This window comes from Urocampus carinirostris, chromosome 12, assembly GCF_059441175.1.
Source record: "Urocampus carinirostris isolate Australia breed hairy pipefish chromosome 12, RoL_Ucar_1.0, whole genome shotgun sequence".
Taxonomy (NCBI): domain Eukaryota; kingdom Metazoa; phylum Chordata; class Actinopteri; order Syngnathiformes; family Syngnathidae; genus Urocampus; species Urocampus carinirostris.
In genome coordinates, this window is record NC_142360.1 from 26,861,635 (window position 1) to 26,887,234 (window position 25,600).

General features: G+C 39.7%; 2 protein-coding genes across 5 annotated transcripts; both read left to right on the forward strand.

Moving 5' to 3' along the window:
• Positions 1-492: 492 nt before the first annotated feature.
• pex11g (peroxisomal biogenesis factor 11 gamma) lies at positions 493-5,272 on the forward strand. Its single transcript, XM_088349554.1, has 5 exons — positions 493-693; positions 2,061-2,258; positions 3,868-4,046; positions 4,804-4,866; positions 4,946-5,272. Exons 1-5 carry the CDS (start codon positions 631-633, stop codon positions 5,133-5,135), a joined length of 693 nt encoding a protein of 230 aa, XP_088205680.1. The 5' UTR covers positions 493-630; the 3' UTR covers positions 5,136-5,272.
• A 3,134-nt stretch (positions 5,273-8,406) lies between these two features.
• LOC148355362 (uncharacterized) lies at positions 8,407-25,265 on the forward strand. Of its 4 annotated transcripts, XM_088349576.1 has the most exons (9): positions 8,479-8,541; positions 10,418-10,490; positions 12,147-12,371; positions 14,339-14,503; positions 21,451-21,489; positions 23,464-23,633; positions 23,770-23,834; positions 23,921-24,021; positions 25,056-25,265. In XM_088349576.1, the coding sequence occupies exons 3-9, from the start codon at positions 12,191-12,193 to the stop codon at positions 25,187-25,189; spliced, it is 855 nt and encodes a 284-aa protein (XP_088205702.1). In that variant the 5' UTR covers positions 8,479-8,541; positions 10,418-10,490; positions 12,147-12,190; the 3' UTR covers positions 25,190-25,265. The 4 variants fall into 4 exon arrangements, with proteins under 4 accessions (XP_088205700.1, XP_088205703.1, XP_088205702.1 ...); XM_088349574.1 differs by lacking the exon at positions 10,418-10,490 and having other exon boundaries at positions 8,407-8,541; XM_088349577.1 differs by lacking the exon at positions 10,418-10,490 and having other exon boundaries at positions 8,407-8,541; positions 25,059-25,265.
• Positions 25,266-25,600: the final 335 nt, after the last annotated feature.

The following is a 25,600-nucleotide window of genomic DNA, read 5'->3' on the forward strand; positions in this document are numbered from 1 at the left end:
CTTCGCCGTTCACTTTTCTCCTGAGCTTCAATCCCCTGATCGTAAACACACTTTGGAAGTCTAAAGAAGCCCTTCCCACCCTTTTCCCCTCGGCTACAACAGCCAACAATAACGCACGTATTCGGCATTACAATGTAGAATCTAACTGGTTCGCTGAACAATGACAATGAAGTGAAAAGCTTTGTGGACTTCCAAAATGGGCGCCAGCAATGCATTGTGGGTAATCTTAGGACTTCGAAGCACTCTATATGTCACCTCTAGTGTGTGGCCCGAGCCTTTGCTTATTTATCTGTATTTGGCCCTCACCAAAAAAACTTTGGACACCCCTGGCTTATGCCTTGGGCTGGCTCTGCCTTGGCTGAAAAAAGTTATTTTAAAAAGTGTAATACACAATTTGTACGTTGGAGAGCAGTAGTGTCTCACACGTTCTAAAAAAACGTGATCTGAGAGGATCGAATGGCTCGTCGATCGACTAGTTGAGTCTAAATTCTTAGACGGCCGAAGTCCGAGAGACGTTTAGGAAACCAGAATGTGACGTTTATGATGTTTTTGCTGCTTTAAAATCGCGTTGACTCCGTTTATTTTATTTTAAAAAAGACACAATTTTGTCAGAGTAGTATTTTGCTCGCCATGCAGCCCGATATTGACTCCCTTGTTCGAATGCTTGAGTCCTACAGGGGAAGAGATAAAGTTGTGAGTATTTCGTGCACAAAATCTCAAATATGACCGAATAAAAAACAAGTACAGTATGCAGAATTTTTATTATTCTTAGGGACTGACAAACTATATACTATTTATTCATGCTTTCTGAAAATGGCAATTGGGTAGTTTAAAATATATCGTTTTTCAATGTTAAATAAATAGAAAGTATCTCAAGACTTTGAGAAGGTTAGAAATAGTTATTTAAAAAAAAAATCCTATCCTTCAAACTTTGCCTTCGTCAAAGAATGGAAATTTCTGAGCAACCCCAAACCATTAAACGACAGTGTATGGATTAAAATATATATTTGAAAATATATTCTTTCAATAGGGTGCTAGTACTGAAAACATTTTGTTTTATATTCCAATATTTTGTGATGGGTTATTTGAGTGTATGCCATAATCAGCAATGTTAAAACAAAAGAATGATTCCAGAATGTACAAGATTTAGTCAGAGGGTACTGCTTACTTCGCTTGAGAAGTAGGAATAATACCAAAGGATGGGAAAAGGTTAATTCTGCTGAAATGTTTCACAAATGTTTTGCATGTTTATAATTTGTAATATAGCCAACATTTTTTTAAATCTGAAGTTGTACTCTGCATCTACAAAAGTGATGAAACAAGCACTTTCCCCAAAATTCAAGCATTTCCAAGGATTTCAAGCACTATCACCATCTGAAAAACTAAACATTGTATTTTACACAAGTCTAAGCGTTTTCAAAATGGGACATCTGGAGACGACCAGTTTACTAAAATCTTTAAATACTGTGTTTTACTTCGGTCAATGTTTAGACATTGTGAAAGAGTTGTAAATGTTTGACTTTTCTTGCCAGAAGTCACTCACGATTGTGCACACATATGCGTGATATTAGCGCGTGAAACGGATTCCGGTTTGCATTTACGCACATTTATTTTCGGCTCTGATTCAAATACACCCTGAAAAATTGCATTCAATCATGTTGGGAATTTCGTTGTTTAACTCGTGTGTCAATCCACATTTGAATCCGTCACTATTGGCTAAGCCAAAGTTGTCATGTCCGTTACCCTAATATAGGCATTCATAGGTTGTCACAGGGTGGGGACAGTGGGAAAACAGTTTGCAATTGGCAGAGAGTGATCAGAAGCTAAAAGTCATATTGGAAATCATCCGAGTCTGTTTATTTCTAAAGGGTAATAATGGAGTGAAAAAAACTGATTACAACAAGGCTTGTCAAACGATGGAGAAATGCTTTTAGGCAGATTTTGTTTTATGTCAGAAATACTGTGTGTTTTGTTAATCAACAGTCTGATGGCGGGCCTAATATTGTACATGCAGTCGCTGAAGTTTTTTGTTTCTGACATTTCATCGATGATGCTAACAGATCAGAACACTCTGCTACGGCTCGCAGCTGGTCGGCGGCATTCTGTCACCCAAGACAGAGGCAAATGCTTCATCCGGAAACCTTGGCAAAAGTCTGATGCTCTTATCTTCTCAGCTAAGCCACTGCAGGACGGTGCTGAGGCTCTTCGATGATCTGTCCATGCTGGCTTATTCACACAGTTATGGATTTGGAGCCAAGGTATACTTGTCGTCTTTTAATGGGGATATCATTATTACTACCGTAAATTCTGGATTACAAGCCGCTACTTTTGCCTGCATATCAGCTTTAATAAGGTCAAGTCAAGTCAGGTTTATATGTGACACCCTTTGTCACAAGGATTGTCAAAGGGCTGCACAGACCACAGATTATTGCAAACTAAAGACTATTATGACACCATCCCCTGATCTCAAACCTACATGAGGATAAGGAAAAACTCAAAATCCTCAACATAAAGAAAATGAAGAAACCTTGAGAAGGGACCACATGTGAGGTAATCCCCCTTCCAGGATGACCAGGCTGCAACGCTTGTTGCAATAACAAATAATACACAGATATTGTCAACACCAATCCATCTTTCCAGCCGGTCTAGCCGGATATTATGGTCCACGGTGTCAAAGGCAGCACTAAGGCTTGTTTTCTTTCGCGAGGCGGACGTAGCAAGGGCTGCGACTTTGGACTCGTGCCGGGCCCTTCCTGCGGATATCTCCTGCTTCGGTGCCAGTCGGGGATCCGCATCGGCCCGGCGGGTCCCCTCGGCTGGCGCCTGGCAGCTGGCACAGACTAGTAAAAGAAATCCCCAACTGTAACATGGGTGAATCCAGTCCGTTTACTTTTGGATTACTCCAGGCACCCCCAAATTCAAAGAAATTTCAGCATTTTTCAAACTTCCTTTTCCTTTTCAAATGACACAATAGGCTAAAATATGATGACATTAAAAAAAAAAAATAATACAACAGAAACGTGAACAACGCAGCGTCATAAATACTCCACTGCCTTGAAATGCTTCAGTCCATTTGAGTCCTAGCAGCACTCGGGCCCCCTTGCTTCTCTTTCGTACAGCTATAGATTTAATTTCCCCCTATGTTCTGGTCTGGAACTTTCGCTCTGAAAAGTTGCCTGTTCATGATGAGCGTGCATGTCAAGTCATGTTTATTTGTGACGCCCTTAATCACAAGGAGTCTCAAAGGACTATACAGACCACAGACTATTGCAAACCATAGACTATTATGACACCATCCCCTGATCTAAAACCTCCACGAGGGCAAGGAAAAAAAATCGAAAACCTCAACACGGGGTAAATGAAGAAACCTTGAGAAGAGACTGCACATTAGGTAATCCCCCTTCCAGGGTGACTGCAATGGATGTTGTAATAACAAATAATACACAAATATTGTCAACATGAATTAAAGGACATTTAGAAGTTATATAAATTATTTGTGTTTTAAGCCTAGATGTAAACAGTTGCAGTGAGGTTGCAGATCGTACTGTATATGCATATCTCAGATGTACTCGGATAAACTCTTCGCACTTTGAAATCAGTTGGCTATTGTTAACACATACTTAATAGAGAAAATATTTGACTATTGACTATTTTTAGGACGCCTCAAACAATTCTCATCTTTCCTAAAAATCTGGTGAGGCTTGTACAGAGACAAAAGTAAGTTTTCTCATGCGGCTTTTAATCACATGCGCTCTGTAGTCTAGAATTTACAGTAGTTCATCTACAATTCCATCTTTTTCATCGCGGCGCTGAGATTCTTCAAGTGCTGTCATGTGATCCCGTCAACGTGTTGCATGTCGTCCAAAGGAGAAAGATGCGTTCGTGCGCTGGATATCGGTTTTTACAAACGTGGCCGACCAACTTTACTACCCCTGCGAACACGTGGCTTGGGCCGCTGATGCTCAACTGGTTGGAGTGAAGTCTGACAGATGGTGGACTGTGAGCACCATGCTGTGGGGAGCCTCGCTGCTGCTCAGTATACTTAGGTTAGTGGTTCTCAAATAGTGGGGCGCATTTGACTTCGTGGAATTTTTGGAGGGAAAATTTCTTAAGATAATTGCAATTGCACCTCCACTACACTAGAGGCAGTGACGCTCTCTTTGACGGAGTGTTTTGTTTAAATTCAGCATCTGTGCTTATGTATATATACAGGGTTGGGTAGGGTTACTTTAACTGGATTACTTTTGGATTACTCCAACACCAAATATGCTAATAAAAGACAGAAGAAACTAAATATGAATAAAATGATGACTCACAACACGTGGTAAGCTTTCTCTCCTGGCTTTGATCTCCGGCAAAACTAACATAAAATGCGACAGAAACAAAATGAAAATAAATCCAAACAGCTTGCTAACATCATTTTTGCTGTTCCATGTATTCCGTTACTCCCCAAGCCTGCACAAAATTTAGTCATTTTATTCATATTTAGTTTCTTTTGTCTTTTATTAGCATATTTGGTATTGGAGTAATCCAAAAGTAATTGAAAGTAATCCAGTTAAAGTAACCCTACCGAACCCTGTAATATATATATATATATATATATATATATATATATATATATATATATATATATATATCTATCATAAACAACAAAGGAGACTGCTGGAAATGTGAATTTCCCTAAGGGGATGAATAAAGTATTTATCCATCTATCTATATATATTTTTTTCCTTTTTTTACGCGCTGCTGGCCAAATCCAAACTGAAAAGACATTTCCTGTGATCCAACTTTTCTGTTCTTCAGGTCCCTCAGGGTTTTGACACTTCTTAAGCAGAAGCTTAGAAAATGTGACCAAGACGAAAGCAGGTGATGTTTCTCTGTTTTATTTATTTTTCCATTTATGTTTCCAGTCTTTGTCTGAAGCAACCTTTGTGATCTCCTACAGCCACCATCAGATTCAAAGGCAGATGCAGGGGGAGCTGCTCTCCATCCTGGGAAGCATGGCGGACCTCAGCAACGCCATTCACTGGATGCCTCAAGGATTCCTTTGGGCAGGACGATTCCCTGCCTGGCTTGTGGGACTGATGGGGACAATCTCGTCTTTTGTTGGTCTGATGAGAGGAGACTTTGGTTGAATAAGTGCATACGTGTCTTAAAGGATAGCCAAATTCTAAAACAAACTCGATGTGAGGAAATTGTACATGCTTTTGCATAATATCCATACACATTTCATTGGTATACTCCAATTGTTTCCAAGATAATGCATTTTGAAGTCTGTCTCGTCTTTGACTTCCTGAGCTGTGACGTCATGTGAAGAACACCACCACCCTCGCAAGCCAGTCCCCATATTGGTTTACATGTTAATTAGTCGAAAGGTTTTGAGGGTTTTAAATGAAGTTTTGGTAGTTTTTTTGTGGGAATGCCTAGGTCATGTGTCGCAGGTGGGTGCAGCAATTGTACAACAAATTGAGCAAACTGGAATAAATACTAAAAATGGCTAACTGGGACCAATCGGTGAAAAAAACGGGAGGCTGGCCGTCCAAAAGAATGCAGTAGGCAGCCAGGATAACAGGGAGGAAACCACAAAAACGACCACGGCAACAAATACGAACCCAGCCATAAATATACCAAATGATCATGGCAGGCTAGCTGGATACTTTTGTGGGTGAACCTGGACCAATTGTCGGATAAAACAGGAGGCTGGCTGACCAAAAACATGCAGTAAGCAGCAATGATAACCGGGAGCCAACAACAAAAAAACAATTACGGCAACAAACATTAATCCAACTGGAAAAAACAAAATCATGGGCAGACAGTAGGCTAGCCAGCTACGCAACAGTTAACGGGGCTAACCTGGATCAAACATAACTGGAAGCCTTCCATAGCTCGCACACTAATAGAGAGCTATCTGGACAATATTATATTAATTGCAAGACACACGGCGAAAAAAACAAAAGGGAAAGTCACAGTCACATACTTAAAAGGAGGCGAACGCAAATTGTATATGACGGCAGGTAAACTTACCTCATGCAGCTTTTCATGATCAAAGCATGCAACTCTGACAAAACAGTCTGAAGTCCCCCAGCGACACGGTAAGCAAAGTTCCAACTTCACCAAGCAGAAATAAGCTTGGCTTGAATTTGGGGGTGCTTGAGCATCCCCAAAAACAGTCTGACTACGTCCATTCTGACAAGATATTCAAATATTTCCAAGCTTTATATAATACTGTTGTCGATCTCACCAGTAGATTTGTGCTCTCCAGCTTGTTGTTTATGAGAGTTTTTGGTTACAAATTCCGCAGTTGAACAACTTTTCGACATCGTGTGTTCTTCCAGCATTCTTCCCCTAACTGAGCATGCAAAGGGTCTTTCTTCAGTATGCATTCTCACGTGCCTCTCTAGATAAAAACAATAAACATTTCTGTCAAAAATGTTAAGGCTCACCGTCTGTCGAAAATGTTTGAGAATTAATTATCGGCACAAGTTTAATTATTCTATTTGTTTATCTTTTCAATTTTTTGATGTCTAAATTGATTGTATGAAGTTTTACCACTGGTGGTCACTGTGCCTCGGGAGCTACAACATGTTACCCATTCACAAAGTTGCTGAAATTTATGATTATACTCCAGTGCCTTTAAAAAGTATTTGCCCCTTGGTGAATTTTGTGTTTTTTTGCACATTTTTCACTCGCAAATAATAATAATATCACACAGAGACTACCCAATGGAGTCCAATTGCAGTTTTGAATTGTTAATTCCATGAAGGCACAAAAAATTCTATATGAAAAAGTAATTGCACCCAGACCACACAACCCGTAACCACTGTAGCTCATAAAATGCGCGCTACAATTACCTCCTGTGAACCATTGAAGAAGAACTGGCGCCCTTGTCAAAGCAGCAATCACAAAACTCATATTGGTGATACAATAATGGTCCAATACCTATAAAAAGTACAGGATCTGCAAGTCATGAAGAACAGTAGTTATTTTTAGTGTAATTAGATGATGATCAGATATTTTGCCTTGAAATCCTGTCTTGTTACCAAGGTAACAAGCGTGTTCATGTTTCAATAGTTTACAAGGGCACACATTGATCATAGATTTTGCTTCTTTATTTTGCTCTAAAAAGGCACCAAATTGATGACATTCTGCCCCCTAGACACCCTCAGACTGTTTACCCACCAGGGTCTCACAGAATTATATGGTGAATACTGTACACACATCCATGTTACTTAATAAGAATAATGCTTTTGAAACTGGAAAAACATGAATCATGAATATCTCTTCTCATTTGCTGCACCGCTTATCCTCAGTAGGGTCACAGGGGTGCTGGAGCTCATCCCAGCCATCATCGGGCAGTGGGCCAATCGCAGGGCACACAGGGACAGACAACTCGCTCGCTCATTCACACCTAGGGACAATTTGGACCAGCCAATCCACCTGAAATGCATGTCTTTGGAATGTGGGAGGAAAACCGGAGTGCCCGGAGGAAACCCAAGCAAGCACGTGGAGAACATACAAACTCCGCACAGGAAGTCTGGTAGCTGGATTTGAACCCACACAGGAGGTTCCCAAGACCTTAGAACTGTGCCTGCACACGCGCTAACCACTGTGCCGCCGTGCTGCCCTGAATCATGAATATGTGAACTGTGATATAATCAAATCCAACTAGGGAGGTTTTAGGTCCAGAGCTTTGGGGGAAAGTCTGGCTGGTTATTTGTTTTTCCATTTCACCTAAAGTGATATAACATGAAAAATTCAACTATGTTAACATTTGAATACACACGTTTGGCTATAGGCTTTTTAAAAATATATCTATTTTGATGAATTATTTTTTTTTTTTTTGAATTGAATGTTCCTTTTTAAATAGAATTCTGGCACACTTGGGCTTCCATAATAACATCCCCTTACCGTAATACACCTGAACCCCCACAGACTCCGCCGCTATGCCGTAAGTAATACCAGCAGAGTTTAAGGGGAGCGAGAGCAGTGCTAGGAATCAAATGGACTGAACCTTTGCAAGTCATTGGAGTATTTCTTGTTCGCATAATTATTTTCTATCCAACATACAATAGTGAAGTACAATACAGTGGGACCTCGCTTCGTCGCGGTTCCACGTTAAAATAATAATAATAAAATAAAATAATTAAAAACAAAAAAAATGTAATTTTTTTTTGAAGCATTTTTTGAAGGGGCGTCGCTACTTCGCAATTTTCACCTTTCGCGGGTGGTTTTGGTCCCCATTAACCGCGATAACCGAGGGATTACTGTATAAAGAAATAATACTATGAATAAGTACATTCAGTATTTGATGCAACAACTAAATTTAATGATCGGGCATTTTTATTTTTTCTTTAATTTGACATATAATAACATGTGATTATGGTATTTTCACACATTGTTTCACTTTCTCCCTTTGCGCTGACGTTTTCACTCGCTCGCCAGCTTTACCGGAAGTGGCGGATTCGTATTTCCGGTAAGGCGACTATAGCCAATCAACATAAAGTAGTAGCAGCGAAAGACTTTGTCCAGATTTATCTTCATGTAAGTGTTTTTTTTCTATTAATATTTTGAATATTGTGTAAATTCTCAGCCGATAGATTTCATTTGTAGTTATATCCAGTCAAAATCAGAGATAAATACAGTGGAGACAACAGCAACGTTCACACATGTAACAACAATGTCCCTGTGGGGTCAAAGGGTTCTTTATAGAAGTAGCAGAAATATCATGTCTCCTGATTTTGTTCAAAGAAGCCCTAAACCCTTTGAAGAGGAAAGAGATCATTTTTAGATCCTAAAGACGCTTGAAATTGAGGGAAACTGTTGCCAGGCGGGTAGGCTAAAATCGGTCTACCACCTCACTGCGTAGCGACGTCGAAACGACTTCCATATTTGGTCATTTTTAGACGTTCGATCACCGTTCATTAAAGGTGCAGATCTTTGATGTCAGACAACGTATTTTTCTGACGACATGTGTAGGTCAAGTACTGACGTTCTCAGGACGTCTCGAATAAGAAAAAGTGTACTCATCAGATGATTTGTCAAAATGTTTACATCTCAAATTTAAGGTAATTCAGACTTATTTTTTTTAATAGATCAATTTAGGTCAGGGGTTCAGAACCTTTTTGACCCAAAGAGCAATTAAAGCTATAATATATACACACAAACACATATAATATATATATATATATATATATAATATGTGTGTGTGTGTGTGTGTGTGTGTGTGTGTGTGTGTATGGGCAGGGCACCTGTATGATGCGGCAGGGGTAAACCACTGAAAGCTGTCGGGCACTGCTGTTGAACAGAAGGGTGTGTTGTCTCACCCTGACCCGAGTGACACGGCCGCTTTCTTGTGTCCCGTTTCATCTTGAGGGACGAAATCATGACCAACTTTGGTGCCGAAGTGCTTAACGTGTTTGGGGGTTTGGGCATTTGGGTTGGCCATGGTCCCAAATTTTGTGTGTGTGTTTTTTGCTATTTCTTCCCTTTTTTATTTTCTTTGTTTTTGTGTATGTGTTTGTCTTGCTGTTGGGCACCCCTCTCGAGGGATATGACCAAGGTAGATGGATAGATAGATATATGTTTAAATATATTTTGATAATTTTTCATTCATTATCTGCACCGATTATCCTCAGTAGGGTTGCGGGGGTGCTGGAGCCCATCCCAGCTATCTTCGGGTAGTGGGCAGGGGACACCCTCAACTGGTTGCCAGACAGTTCTAGAGCACACAGAGACAGACAACTCACTCGCTCATTCACACTTAGGGACAATTTAGACCGGACAATTACCCTGACATACATGTTTTTGGAATGTGGGAGGAAACCGGAGTGCCCGGAGGAAACCCACGCAATAACGGGGAGAACACGCAAACTCCACACAGGAGGTTCGATCTCATGACCTCAGAACTGTGCCGCACACGCGCTAACCACTGTGCCGCCGTGCTGCCCATATTTATATATATATATTATTTTTATTCACATATATTTTAAGACAAAATCCAACAATACAGCAAAACCTGATCTCCTGGCAAAATCTAATTAATTCTTCAGCACATTTAATTTCACTGCGTGATATTTGATTTGATAAAATCTATTAAATAAGAATAATGCCCTTAGCCTGTGTCCCATATAAATATAAAAATACCACTTTAAATTCATCTCCGATTTGTAAAAATGTCACATTCTGCAAACGAGGATCTCAACGTATTTACCTTCAGTGCAGACAGTACTGGGCGAGCAGGAGTGCACGGATCCTAGAGCTAGAGCTTTTGGGTGTTGGATTTTGGAAAAAAAAGTTTCAATTGCAGTTTTTCACACCAGTTTTGCAATTTCTATGTGGTTTTTTTAAAATGCATTTTCTGTGCTTTTTGGTGAATACTTCATCATACTGAGCAGTGTTTCCCATATAATTTTTCTAGTCTCCTCGGGGTTTCTAACATGCACCCAGATGACCAATTGTGGCCCGCCGGTTGATCATTTGACACCCCCATGGTAATATGAAAGTATAAAGAGACAGTTGTATTATTTAGCACCCCAAGGTGGTTTTAAAAAAAAGTAATTAATTATAAAGAAAAAAAAAATCCAAAATACATGAACTATTATTTAAACATGCATTTAAAACAAAATTGTCTTTGCTTGAGAAATTTGCATTTATTTTACATAACGAGCTAATTGTCAGCCATCTTGCTGCTAATGGTAACTATAAATTTTTAAAAAGGCTGGGCAATAAAATAGGAGCAGCGAGACAAAACTGTGTTTATCATCCAATCAACTTACATAAAGATGTCAATTAACCAATAGACCAATTAACCCAAATGGTATAGGACGGAAGAAAAAAAAAACAGCAATCGAAAACAACAGCGAGTTTGCTTTATTATATTGCGCCAGAATAGTTGGCAAAACACTCCATTAAACAAATAACAACGTATAAATCCTTGAAAAGAAAACGCAATGTCCTATGATTACACAATTGCACGTCACGTTGCGATGTGATTTAGATTTCCGTTAATCGTGATGCCCTTGTTTAAATCATGTTGTGTGGCTTTTCATCATAAAGTGTGTTAAATATGAACATAGATTGTTTAATGAGTATCTATGTAAAGGACTATTTAGCAATTTACAGTCTCATGGTTTGTTATTGTGACACTATGACTGTAAGCTGTAGTCAAAATTGTGTCCTATATATACTGAACCGAACCTTCACATTGGTCAGTGTTGTCCTCGGCTTCTCACCAGCAACAATTGGCTCAGCATGTAACAATATCTAATCTTATTACGCGAGTTCTATTTTATCTCTGAGCCATATGTACAAATGAAAAGAGCCAAATTAGGTTGGAGCCATTGGTTACCGACTGATTTAGGTGGTCTTTACATACCTCTCAGCTTTAGCCAATTACTCCCCTTATTAATGATTGGAATTCCTTTTATTAAGCATTTATAAACGTTTCAAACAACGCATCATCTATTTTACTCACAGCAAAACAGACTATCTAGAATAAAAACATAGATAATATGTGTGAACAAGTTTATTTTATTTACCAAATAAACAAAGCAAACAATTCGTTTAGCATCTTTCTCTGATCTTTCCCTAATTGCAGTAAATTAAGTGTTGCTTATTATAAGTAGAAGTGCATGATTTTGCAAACTGCATCTGTTCTACAGATGATTTAAGGAAACTTAGTTAAAAATGATGTCAGGCTATCTGCTCCCCATGTTTTCCTGGATGTACTTTCCTCACATGCCTGAACTCATTAGAGTGAGGAAGGCATAGCAGAACTTTGGAAATCTCCTTCATTAATGAAAAACAATCTTGCCAAATGCACTTTTTAATTTAAATATTTGTGGTGTACACTATTTGAAATAATCAAAAAACATATAAAATACAGGGCAAAGTGTTAAGTTTTCAGGTATGTCTTTATAACGCTCAAACTTCCAGAATTGGTCAAGTAAAACAATGTTCTTGACTGCATTTTCCTGCATTTCCAGTGTGCGTCCAAATTTGTTAGAGGTTACCAAACAATATATCACATTATGTTTTTTTTTAATACCTTCTACAGAAGTGTAATATTCCATGATTATTACTCTTTTAGTATGAGACAGAGATTAAATAAATGGCATTTAAAACAATTCATCCCTTGTGTTCTGCAGATTTCCGTTATCTTCTTGTTAGTACAACAGGTATTGACAACAATATGGATCATTGGAAACCAGAGAACACCACTGTTGCACACACATTGATTAAAGAGGAGGAAGAGGAATCATGGTGCAGTCAAGAGGGGACTTGGTGTCACAGACTGGAGGACGGAATGGGGCACACAAACATTGATGCTGAAACTGAGTCTTTGCGTAGCGAGCAAAGTGAGGGTGATGGAGGTGAGATCTTTTAATATTATAATAATGAATACAATGTCATTGAAACATATTAAATGCACAATGAAATTAAAAAGTGCCATCCTGACAGAGCAATACAACTAAAGTACCACAGTGTAGAATAATACCGTAAAGGTGGGGTGCATCGTCCTAAAAGTTTTTTTTTTACGGTTTTTAAAAGTTCAAAGTTAAATAATTTCTCTATTAAGTATGTGTTAACAATGCCCAAATGGGTTCAAAGAGCCCTGATGCTTTTTTTACATCACGCAGAACTGCTTTTATCTTTTAGCAAAGCTGTTCAGACATTAGGTAGGAGGAATGGAGGCACGGGGGAGTGGTGTAAAGTGACGTTATGCTCCTCCCCCACATTATTGTGTTTTTTTGTTTTTTTTGGTGGGGGGTTTCATGTAGTTTTTTTGGTTTCTATTTGTTAGTATAGCATACTACACTGCATAGAAAATATAAGACCAACTTTCAACAATCGAGGAAAATGCTAGAAGTAGGAAAATGCCTGCTTTAAGCACATTTCAAACCCCAAGAAAGATGAAAATAAAAGAGTTTATCAAATGCCTCTTTAAAAATGTAGGTTGGAGTATGATGGACAAAGGAGGTTGTAGAAACAATAGAACAACAATCATTAGGAGAAAAGTCACAGGGCTGCAAAGACCGCCATTATACCCCCCTGATCTTTAACTAAAAGCTAAAGGAGAAAAAAAAACGCAAAAGGACATTTAAGAAATCTAAAGAAGCGGTCGCACATGTGGTAATCTCCCTTCCAGACTGACCAGGCTGCAATGGATGTTGCATGTACAATATAACTTGCTGTAATATACATATTTATATCTGTACATTCAAGGAAACTGTGCGGGTTAGATGTATCGACATTTCGTTCTGTATACATGTGTACAAGAATGACAATAAAGCATATCTGAATCTGTAATCACTACTTAAAAATACCCATATTCCAGTACAGACGCTCCCATAGATTTTGTATCGTGTGCACCATTTTCTGAGTACAGGACAGTATTGAAGTGCTTCTTTCCGCCGCTACCGGCGTGTGGCGCTGTGAGAGGTCACTCAGCATCCGCTTCCTCTTCCTAGTTCGTGTGTAAACATACTGTACTGAATCCTCAGCGCGCTAAGAATTTTGACCTTTTTATTGTTTAATATCTTGTGCATCCATTCAATATGGTTGTTGTAAAGAAGAGGCGAGCTGTTTCTTTTGAAATGAAATTGGAACAAGAAATCTTGATGCGGTTGAGAACATGGTCGGAATGCTTTTTTTCGCCTACTTTTTACCACGGAGGAGGAAGTCACCTAACTCTTGCAGCTCATCTTCCAAAAGTAATTTGAACTTAACTTTATGTATCTTTATAGAGCATATTCTTTAATGAAATGTTTATTTTTAGTACTTATACAAGCCTTAAACATACTCGTATAAACCTTAAACATACAAAATATAGCACTGAAGCAACTTACGGACAAATTCAACTTACGAACGATCGTCCGGGACCTATCTTGTTCCTAAGTAGGGGAGCGTCTGTACTGCAGTTTCACGCGCATTATTACTTTTGGTGCATGCACGAACGCTTAAGAAGCGAGAATGACAAAATGATTTAAAAATTGAAAACATGCACATACTTGTACGCACATCCTGAATGAGTTTGACAGAGGCTTCAATGATGGCACAAGACATAGTATAAAAGTTCCAAATTACGTCCAGCTTTAAGGGCAGTAATATATACGTATATTATTATTATTGCTTTAGTGTAGAAGACTTATGCCCATTTAATCCCTAGGCCCCGTTTTAGCAATGAAACTTTGTGGCAAAACGGCCTGAACACAAATTAAATAAGACTCATTATTTTGGTCTTGTGTTCTGGAGTTTACAAAATCCTGATTAACAATGGTGTTTATGTGATTTACTACTTGTTACCTTTCCTTAATAACTCAATATCCCTTCCCAATAGGAAGCTGTAATGTGCTGAAACGTCCCGCCAGTCTGATGAAAGAAGAGGAAGAAGACGGAATGGGAGCAGAGTTGTCTGAAGGGGACTCTCTGAGTTGTAGTCGTTGCCTTTTGCTTCGAAAACAAAAATCTATTTCGGAAAGACGCCGCCAAAGGCTACTTAAAAGTAGGTGCTGCAGCCTCAGTTTTTCAAATACCATTTTGTGTGTCCCAGGGTTCGTACGGGTACTTAAAATCCTTGACATTCCTTGAATTCAAATGTTGCGTTTTCAACGTCAGGAAAATGATTGAACTTTGAGTGAAGTGCTTGAAAATCCTTGGAATTGTTGCCATGTTTCATGGCAGTTTGACACGACAGAAAATCCCTGAAAACGCAAAACTTTAAAATAAATATTAAAAATATTTACTTTTCACTGATATAAATAAATGATAAAATACAAAAAAATAATTATTTACAATTCTATTTTAACCAATTTAGACACAGATCCTCTGAAAAACACGCAAACAGTATGAATTAAAATTAGTAAAAAGCAAAGGATCAGAAGTCTCTAAGATTGAAAGGTTGAATGCACTCTGCTTCGGAGCAATCAATATAATTTGGCTCATTTTTCTACTGCTTATGCATACAGTACTATCTTTTTTTGTCTTCCGTATTGAACTCAATTAATACCCAACTCCTAAAAATTCCTACGTGGTTGTAAACAAGTGTGATGCAGTCAAGCTGCGCGTGCATTGTTGAAGCAGAATGCCAGAATTCAAATCGATTTAGAGCAGCCCAATGACTCAAAAATATTGTGGATCATAGATGGGAACAGCTTAAAATAGCACAAGATATTGGCTTTATTTTAGTCATCAAAGTCAACAAAAAAATTTCTTTTGATTTCTGGATTTCTACCTTTGAAGCTACTGCAAAGATTGGCCTTGAAAGTGCTTAAAAAGTGCTTGAATTTGGCAAGAAAAAAGTACGAACGCTGTTGTTGATATATCCAACAATGGCCAGGTCAAAGTCGAGACCTGAATCCAATCAAGAATATTTGGGGAGAGCTATAGAGTCTCCATCAAAGGTCACTGAGCTCGAGCTATTTTGTAAAGGGCAAAAAACTCTGTCGATGGGCAAAACTGATAATACACCCCAAGCGACTTACAGCTGTGGTTGCAGTAAAAGGTGTAACTACAAAGTGCAGTGGTCCCTCAACATATGAGATTTTTTTCCCTTGATCCCTGGAAGTTAACCCTACATAGCTACAAAACACATCTTTCTTATCACTAAAATTACATTCAAAAGGGTAATCATGCATGAAAATGCAGTGATAAGATAAATAAGATGGTACTAATTAAATAAAATGCGAGTTTATTATGAGCACTTACCATGGAGGAAGTTGGTGGTTGCTAACTGATAAGTATACAATCGGGAAACTCAAAATAAGGAGCGATCACACATCAATTGATTTTAAACTTGCTTGGGAAACAGAAGAGGACACAACCTTCAGATAAGAAAATCAAATCTGTTGTAAAAGGTCCTTCCCAAGCACTTTCCTTTAATTAAATCTCCTAGGTTACAAAAGCAAAGCAGACATAAGAGGTGTGGATATCAAAAAACAGCCACACTATTGGCCAACAGTGACAATTATTTAAATGGAGCATAATAGTCAAAACAACAGTGAGCCAATATAACGAACAATTAACCGTGTGTTAAAATAGACAAAATAATGAACACCACTGGCATCCTCAAACTTCAGGTTTCTGATGGTAAAACTGAATTATTTACTTAGCATTTTTCCCTTTTTATATCACAGAAACAAAAAATTTATAAGCAGTTTTATCATACAAAAAACAGAATAACAGGAAATGATTTACCTAACACTAAAAGAAGTGTATGCACGCTAGTGGAAGCAAGGAAGTGAGGTACGGGACAACTAAAGCGGGGTAGAGAGTAGAGGTAAGATCGGGCCCAAAAAAAGCACCCGAACCCGACGCAGGCCCGAGGGGTATTAAACCCGACCCGGACCCGACCCGACTAATTAACTGGATTTGCAGGCCCGGCCCGAGGGGGCCCGAAATTACATATTTTATTTATAAGGAGGGGTGATTTATGATAACAAATTAAACTCTGCCTTTTGTTACAACATCTAGGCCTAAGTTAAATAAAACTGTATAAACATTTACATCTTTTATATTTCTGTGTCTGCACTGCAATCTGTCATTGACGGGTTTTTTTTTGAGATAGCGAAAACATTTAAAGGCGTCCGTCATTTTGACGACTTGATCATTGGGCCATATTCCACAGCAGCAGTAGTAGTACGCCTTTAAGATTTTAGCGCGGCACTTACATTGAGAGGGGGTGTTGACGTGTTGTGTGCCCTTTTCCGACTCCTATGCAAATTAGCCCCCCCCCCTGATCGTATTCTATATAAAACGCTTATTAAAACAATAAAGCGAGCTAATTATAATCATTGGGAGATCACGTTTATTTAAACAATAAAGCGCGATCGTATTCTACAAATTGCGTTTTTTAACGCGGATGAAAATCTCACCAACGTCAATGTACGCTTCCGACAAAAGCGATCGTATTCTATATAATACGCTTTAAAACAAAATAAAGCGAGCTAATTATAATCATTGGGAGATCACGTTTATTTAAACAATAAAGCGCGATCGTATTTTACAAAATGCGTTTTTTAACGCGGATGGAAAAGTCACCAACGTCACTGTACGCTATGATTTCCGCAATCACAACTAATTGTACACAAATAATATTTATTTGATTTACTATAATATCCGTATGTAATGTCTTTTTTATTGTGAATGAAACCCTGGTTGCATTGGATCCCGCGGTGTAAACAAATTGTTGTTTTTCATTTAAAATCGGTGGGTGGGTGGGCGGGGGATTGGATAGGAGTCGGAAAAGGGCACAACAGGGGCAGAGCAACAAAGAACAGAGACGGGAGTCGAAGGCAGAGTGTCAAATAAAGGTGCCAACGGACGCTGCTTTAATAACATGTAAACTTGCGATAACCAAAACAAACACCCGAGAGTGGCTAGAACCGGTCGAATTAAGAGTCCCCCTAGGAACTCGCTAACTAAACAATAGTTCCGTGGGTGAATTATGTACAACCCACTACAGTATAATATATTAGACAATAGACAGAGACAGGAATGAAGAAGTTCTTTGAATTGTCTTGAGTAGAGCGCACGCATTCTGGCATCAGACACTGCTGCTGGATTATCAACTGACGTGGTTTAAATGTGTATTAGTTAGCGATTTAGACTACGAGGTCCTGATTTATGATAAACATTTTTATTTATTTTAATTATTTGCATCAGAACACACAAAACAACCTGCTTTAAGGAGCATTGAAACAAAATAGGTCTAAGTAGGACGAATTTCAGGAACACGCTTTCAGAATAATTTAACATAAGAAGCACGCTATAAAATAGAATGTTACCAATTTAAATAAATAAATCAGCCAAGGGGAAAAATTTAAGAAAAACACTATAGTGTTTAAATGAAAAGCAAAAACTTAGTGAATATGTAATACAATAAAAAACTACAATAAAACATTAACAAACAAATAAACCTTACAAATTGCGTAAAACATGAATATAATAAAAGTCTTTAAGCTTCTGCCTGGTCATAGTCGGCAAATTTCGGCCTCGTGTCTCTTGCTCTCCTGTAAAATAAATAAGGGAAATAATTAGAGCCTCAGAAAATAATTAAAATTGTGATTTGAACAGCAGGATATTACTTACGCTGTTTAGCCTATATTCAGTGGTCATCATGCAGGAACAAGATCGCGTCCACTGTGTTAGGTTTCAATGTTGTTCTCCGCTGATCTATGGTGCGTCCAGCTGCGCTAAACACTCGCTCGCTGCTGCTGCTGCTTGCGGGTATGCACAACACCGATCTGGCTAACTTTGCAAGCTTCGGGTATATACTGGAGTTTATTCTCCACCAGCCAAGCAAATCTCGATCATCAGCCATTACATGCCTTTGACTAATGTACTGGTTAACCTCATCTCGAACAGAAGCATCATCGTTGTCATCCGCGTTTTCCCACTCAGCGAAAAAAGAACTTTTTCGTTTTGCTGCAGGCGGAGAAGGGGTGCTGGTGGTGTGAGCCTCCTCCTCATCCTCGTTTTCCATAGGCATAGGGTTGGCTTCTGAAGATGAAGATCCTTCATCTTCTTCCAGGAGTGTGCGGACATGTTGATGCACCTCTGACACTTCTGTCGGTGTCATCATTTTGAGTCTGTTGAAGGTCGGCCACAGGAACAGTGCAACTTTGTGCAAAATATGTATTTTGATTTTTTGATCCAAAAATTCAGAATGCCTGTGGCGCACAAACGCCTGCTCGGGATTATCTTTAGAACTGGGTTGGCAGTGCTTTCTCAGCTTCTCATTCCAGAGGCAAACTAAATTCAATGTGGTATATTTATCTCCTCCCAGCTCACGTTGTGCTGTATAAAAAGGCTCTAGAAAGGAGATCAGAAAATCCAACACGTCTGGCGCAATGTTGTCCATGCGCCCCTCCTCTCCACGTAACTGCAGCTTCTCACACAGCTCAGTATAGATCTCCTGCACAGACTTGAGGGTCAAATAAACGGTGCTAAATCTGGTGTCGCCCATCTGCAGCACTGTTTTTGACAGCTGTGCTGCCAAACCAGACTGTTTGGTGAACCGGACAACACTCTTGGCTGCGCTTATGGTCTCCCCAATCTCGGGTGCGTTTTCAGACAGTGCGTCCTTGTCCAGCCCATGTTTGAGTACCGTGTTTAACACGTGGTCAAGGCACGCGAGGCGTTTGTAGGGCTCCTCCAACGCTTTCACCATGTTGCTGCCCTGATCTGTAACCCACACTATTCTGGCTAAATATGACGGTTTCAAACCAAATTTAGTGACCAGAAGCCGGACCAGTTCTCTCCGTATGTTCTTGCCCGTTTTGGCGTCTTCTGCTGGAAATAAAGCAGTGGTGAGGGTTTTTCCAACCAAGTTGAAGTCCGTTCCAACAAAGTGACACGTTATAGCAAGATAACTCATCTTTCTGAAGTCATCCGTCCACATGTCGGTACTCATGGCAACGCCACACCCACTTGCCAGAGCTTTCTTTACGCGCTCAATCAACACGCTCCTTTTCACCTCAGCCTTCTCGGTGCACGCCTTTGACACCGTGGTGTAGTGGGGCAGAACTGAGTCGACAGGTATACGGCCAAAAGTTGACCCAACATTGATTAATTCTTGGGCCAAACATTTGAAACCTTCGCCACTAACTACTGAGAAGGGTCTGATGTCTCGACAGCAAAAGTCTACACACTTGTCTGTGATGGCTTGCTTAGCGCGAAGAGGGACTGTCTTTGGGACGAATGATAATATAGATGTCTGACGTTCATTACTTTTGCCAGGACAGCTTTTTAAATGTCTGATTAGCGCCGAGGTCCCGGTCTTTTTGCTATCGTATGCAAGCAAATTGCCACATTGACACTCAACGAAGCCAACGCAAGTCCCCGTATCATTTTCTACTATCAATTTGAAATTGCTCCACACTTCACTCTTACCAGAGTGGATTTTCCTCGTCAGTTCTCCTCTATTGAGTTTGTGCTTTACTTCTTGTTGGTTTGACTCCATATCGGGGACACCAGGCCAAAATCACGCGAATTTGCGGAGGGGAAGATTATTAAGAGGACAGCAATGCATCACGTCACGTCACGTGCACAGAGCAATTACAGCTCCTTCTCCGTTTTATCCAAATTATTTATTTTATAACAAGTATTCCTTGGTCTAGTATCCATACATAGTTTAAGTATATATTTTTAATGAACATTTAACACATTATTAATTAATTTAAAAAAAAAAAAAAAAAAAAAAAAAAAAAAAGCCGGACCGAACCCGACCCGACCCGACCGTATGACTGACATTTCAGGGCCCGACCCGGCCCGAAATTGCCTCGGGTTCGGGCTCGGGCTCGGGCTCGGGCCGTAAATCTTACCTCTAGTAGAGAGACAATTGATAATATGTAAGCCATGCATGTCCAAAGTCGGGCCCTGGGTTCAATTACGGCCCGTGATCTAATTTTTACTGAGCCGCGGCCTCGGTGTATTGTCAGTAATGTTGACTGCAGTATAAATTAGATTCGTACCAATAGCAGTAGCCCTTTAGTCTTCTTGTCCTTGGGTCTCTGTGAGACTTTTAGCCCAGCCTTTTTCCGACATGGCGTCTTTAAATAGAAATAGGAAAGTTGACTGTGAGAGTAGTTGCTTAAAGGACAAGTGGAAATTGGAGTGTTTCTTCACTGAAATCGGAAACAACTGTGTCTCCCTAATTTGCCAAGATACTGGCGGTTTTCAAAGATTATAATATAAAGAGGCACTGCCAGGCGAAACAGGCTGACTACGAAAAGCTATTTTGAAACAAACGCTGTGAATGGGTGAAGCAACTGGAAGCTGTTTTATCGGCACAGAAGTGCTTTTTCCTGTCAGTCAAATGAAAATGCTACAAAGGCGACCTAGGAGGCCGGGACGCTGATCAGCAAGCACTGCAAACCTTTGACAAAGGGTGAATTTATTAAAGACTGTTAAAAGAATGCAATGCTGAATATTCAGGCCTCACACATTTTCAGCTTACCAAATCTGTCCCGTTTTTTAAAAGTTCGGACACCCCTGATGTAATTAATGCGATAAAAAAAACGCTGTATGGCTGGAAATGCCTGTGTTAACTGGGACAAGCTGATGCTGTCGGTTAGAGGTCTCGAGTGCTTTGGCCCTCTTGTGGTAAGTAGCGTCTGAAAATTCTGGCAAATTGGATTTTGTCTCGTATGTCGGGCAAGATTCTTTTTTATCTAAAATTCCTCGTAACTCCTGTAGCTTGTATGTAAAGTAGCTTCTGTATTAATGCAAGGCGACTGAGTAATATTGCACGTCTCACTCTTCAGGTTTAATACATTTTGATCCACTTCACAATTGAGTTCCCAGTTTTCCATCTTTGTTTGAAGCCTGATACATGGCAAAAGGTTGATAATTTTTTGGGCATATATGTTTGAAACACAATGATGGTTTATGGTACATTGGAAAATGTTACATTTAAAACTTTTAGCTAACATTGTTTCATTTTTTTAACAGCTCGGAAGAGGGCATACAACTACCCCATGGAGGAAAAAAGTAAGAAAAGACTTCTTCTGAAATAATTGAACTGGAATAATAAATGAAAGATGGTTTTAAATCAGTGGTTCCCAAAGTTGACTTGGGCCCAAACCCCCAGTGAGTCATTCAAATTTCTCCCGGACCCCCAACCTCAACTTTCTCCAATATTGTAGTGCTGGGCACAGTTATTTCGTTCTGGTACAAATAGGTACTCAATTTTAGTGGCTCGAATGCTCTAGCTTTTAAATTTTGCAACGTGGTTCAACACTGGAAAGGGAAATTCTCATATCATGATAGCTTCCAGACGTGTTTGTTTTTTTGTCTTCACATCTAATAGAGTTGAAAACCACGCCTCACACTTGTATGTAGTAACGAAGGGAACATAGTATTTTACAGATTATAAGGCAGGACCATCATCAGCACTGATATTTGGGAATTTGACAGATATCGGTATTGGCATATGAAGCCAATTTAGGAGCCTCTGAAACAGCAAGTCCTCACTCTGCACTATCCGCAGAGCAAATCTCATCTCATTAGCTGTACCGCTTATCCTTATTAGGGTCGCGGGGGGGGGCTGGAGCCCATCCCAGCCATCTCCGGGCAGTGGGCAGGGGACACCCTGAACTGGTTGCCAGCCAATCACAGGGCACACGGGGACAGACAACTCACTCACTCATTCACACCTAGGGACAATTTGGACCGGCCAATTCACCTGAAATGCATGTCTTTGGAATATGGTAGGAAACTGGAGTGCCCGGAGGAAACCCACGCAAGCACGGGGAGAACATACAAACTCCGCACAGTAAGGCCGGTAGCTGGATTTAAACCCAGGCAGGAGGTTCCCACGACCTCAGAACTGTGCCGCCAAGCGCTAACCACTGCGCCGCCGTGCTGCCCCCGCAGAGCAAATATTTTTCATTTTTGGGAATACTTTTTACATTCGCAATTAGCATCTTTTTTTTTTCTCCAACTCGTTTGTGACCACTCTTGAGTGAAATGTTGAGGAAATGTCGTCAACGTGCACACAGAAGCAGCCAACATCGGTGTTGTCTCTAATTCTGACTGCCCTGCAGAATCTGACTTCCCTTCATGTGAACGCAAACTTAGATTTTCCTATGCTTCTCAGCGTATAATGTGTTTATTAGGAAATACTGATTGGCGTGATTAAAACAAAACAAGCGATAGTCTATATAATGAGTTGATTAAGACATTCACGCGAACGTCACCAACACTGGAGGCGACCCAATGTAGCTAAACGCTATAATATTCACGACAAGTGTAGATTTTAGATTTTTAGACCAAACATGCTGACTTAACGCTGTGAAAATGTAAAATAACTGGAAGCTGTTCTTAATGTCAAAGCTGCGCTTTTCACGAGACCCTGTGAGTCAAACTAAAATGCTACGAGGCTGCAAAGCTGATCGCCAAGCGCCACAAACCTTTGACGAAGGGTGAATTTATTAAAGACTTCAAAGAATGCCATGCTGAAAAGTCGGCCCTCACATTTTCAGCTTACCAAATCTGGACCGCTTTCTGAAAAGTTTGGACACCCCTGCACTAAAAGGTTCAATGACCAGTCTTCTCTTCTACTTCACCTCTTCAATCAAGTTCTAGTTGACACTTCAAAACAATATCTGCAATATCCCAATCAAACTCAAGTCCACTCCTGCCTCTTGTGCCACGCGTCATATCTCTTCTTTTTCTCTCTCTCTCCGTTAAGCTACCGGCACTGCAGGGTTGAAGCGTGGTGCTGCCTGAATTACTCATTTGGGCTGGGCTCAAAAAAGGATAAATAGGATGTGAGACATAGCAAGACAAAAGAAAAACCTTTTTTTTTTGTTCTTTTCACCAGAAAAATATTTTATTACTCTGACCCAGACATCGTCTTGCAGACCCCTTGGAAAGACGTTTCTCAACACCTGAGGATCCGTGGACCCCACTTTGGAAAACACTGTCGTAAATAATAAGATACAAATATTTCTTCTCTTCTAGAGTTTCAGAAGGTAGTTGTGGAAACTTTGGAAGCAATCCTGGAGGAGTTAAGAAGCTTCAACTCTCGGGAAGAAAATGAAGCAGAGACACAGTTGCCCATTAAAAATATGGAAGATTTTGACATGATGTCTGTGGAAATTGAAGATAACCGGGACCTACGGCGTTCAATGGTAAATAACAACGAGAGCATTGCCTCCTTTTTCTCTCTCATCAGCGTATACACGGAACCGATTTGGTTCCTCTACATATTCCGTGTTAGACCTGGAGAAAATTTTTGACCACCTTGGGCTGTTTCATATAATGCAGGTTGTAACTCTTTCACATGTTGGAGGGAAGACTGTGGGCAAGTGCACCAATAACGTTTTAGAAAGGTATGAGTATGCATAGAAGTTGAATTACTATATAAAAAATGACAACGGGTCTTGAGTTCCTGTTTTTTCGGTTATATATTTTCCAGACTCTTGACGGATGATGTCATGAGAAAATTCAATATGTATGGTGGTGGTCAACACGGCAAGCGGGCATTCATGAGTACTCCATTCTACTCTGTTGTCACCGGTAAATATGAAAGTTGCTGGTTTTAATTGTTAGAAATGTTTGGCTGATGTTGCAGTCACTTGAAACCATTCAGAGTTTGCCATGCTAAATGACAAGATTTGTATTTTATGTTTTGCAAATGCTCTGCAGTGTGCTCACATTCACAGGGTTTGTACGGCTGCTTGAAATCTTTGAAAATGCTTGATTTTTAATCTTGTGTTTTCAAGGTTTGAAAAGTGCTTGAATTTGATATGAAATGCCATTATAGCCATTTTTAAGGGTTTTAAACATATTTTATGGTACTAAAAAGGATTGTGGATAGAGTTAAAAACTAAGGTTTCGGCTCGTTATTTGGGTATTAAACTAAATTTTGGATCCTGAAATGGGCTTTGTGCATGGGTTATAGCGAGAGTTAGGTGTAGGTTTAGGGTTAGGAACTAAAGTTTAAGCTCCATATTAGGGTTGTAAACTGAATGTAGTGATCAAAAATGGGTTTAGAGCGAGGGTTATGGTTCAAAACTGAGTTAGGGCTAGGGTTACACCTAGGGTTAATTCTTTTAACTCCATTATTTCTTTCTTTCTCTATATCACTGTCTATGTCTTTCTCCCTCCCTCCCACTGCCCCCCCTCTTTCTCTCTCTCTCTCTGTCTCTTTCATTTTCTTTCTGTTCCTTTCTTAAGATAATTCTTTCTTTCATTCTCTCGCTCTCTCTTTTTCCCTGTCTTTCTTTATTCTTCAGTCTGGCCCCCGTTTTTTTTTTCTTTCATATAGCCCCCAAGCTTAAATGAGTTTGACACCCCTTGTCAACACAGGCAACCACTCCCATTTTTATTTTTTTGAAATTGTGGGAGTGCTATTCTACTTGGTGTGTGAATACTGACACATGACCAGACAGTCGCATAAACCAACAAGCTCTTGTTAAAATGATTTTTAAGGTTTTACAATTAACTTGACCCCTCCGCTCAGATTTTTCAGAAAACAAACCGTATATTTTTGTTGAATAATATGGAAAATGGTCATTTTAATGTTCCCCCCCTCCATCTTTTTCTGGCAGAAGCTGTCCGTAGCACGTACAAAGAGGCCACGGACGACAAGATCAGTTCAGCAATGGCCTTGAAATTAAAACACGCTCCAGCTCGAATGGGCTATATGCCACGGAAGAGGCTCGCCTTCCAGAACAGACAATGATGTATATCCTTGCTTCCCATTTTTATTATTGCAACAGACGAGTCAAGTCGGTTATTTAAATAGAACTCAATCGCAACTTTCTTCTGTTGTTATTGTGTTCACACAGCATGCACGGCACAACACTTCCTTTTGTTTAGGATCAGACAGAATTTGCCTTTAAACTTGGGGTTCTGTGTAGGATCAGAAAGAATTTGCCTTTAAACTTGGGGTTCTGTGTTCTTGCTTTACTTTTATTATCATTGAATTTCTCACTGTCATTTCAAGTCATATTTGAGTTGAAGGTTTCAAAGATTTTTCTTTAACATTCAAGGATGCAAATATATCCGGGGACCTTTTTAGTCTAAATTATAGTCTAAACCAGTGGTCGGCAACCCAAAAGGTTTGGATCAAAAACGGGGAAAAAAATGGCCT

What these genes read in the sequence shown, in the direction of transcription:
- LOC148355362 (XM_088349574.1), top strand. Translation starts at nt 12,191, where the DNA reads ATGGATCATTGGAAACCAGAGAACACCACTGTTGCACACACATTGATT. An exon ending in CCGCCAAAGGCTACTTAAAA is followed by an intron (nt 14,504 to 21,450) that starts GTAGGTGCTGCA and finishes TTTTTTTAACAG; the next exon opens with CTCGGAAGAGGGCATACAAC. An exon ending in GGGACCTACGGCGTTCAATG is followed by an intron (nt 23,634 to 23,769) that starts GTAAATAACAAC and finishes CATATAATGCAG; the next exon opens with GTTGTAACTCTTTCACATGT.
- pex11g (XM_088349554.1), top strand. Translation starts at nt 631, where the DNA reads ATGCAGCCCGATATTGACTCCCTTGTTCGAATGCTTGAGTCCTACAGG. An exon ending in GTTATGGATTTGGAGCCAAG is followed by an intron (nt 2,259 to 3,867) that starts GTATACTTGTCG and finishes TGTCGTCCAAAG; the next exon opens with GAGAAAGATGCGTTCGTGCG. An exon ending in TGTGACCAAGACGAAAGCAG is followed by an intron (nt 4,867 to 4,945) that starts GTGATGTTTCTC and finishes GATCTCCTACAG; the next exon opens with CCACCATCAGATTCAAAGGC.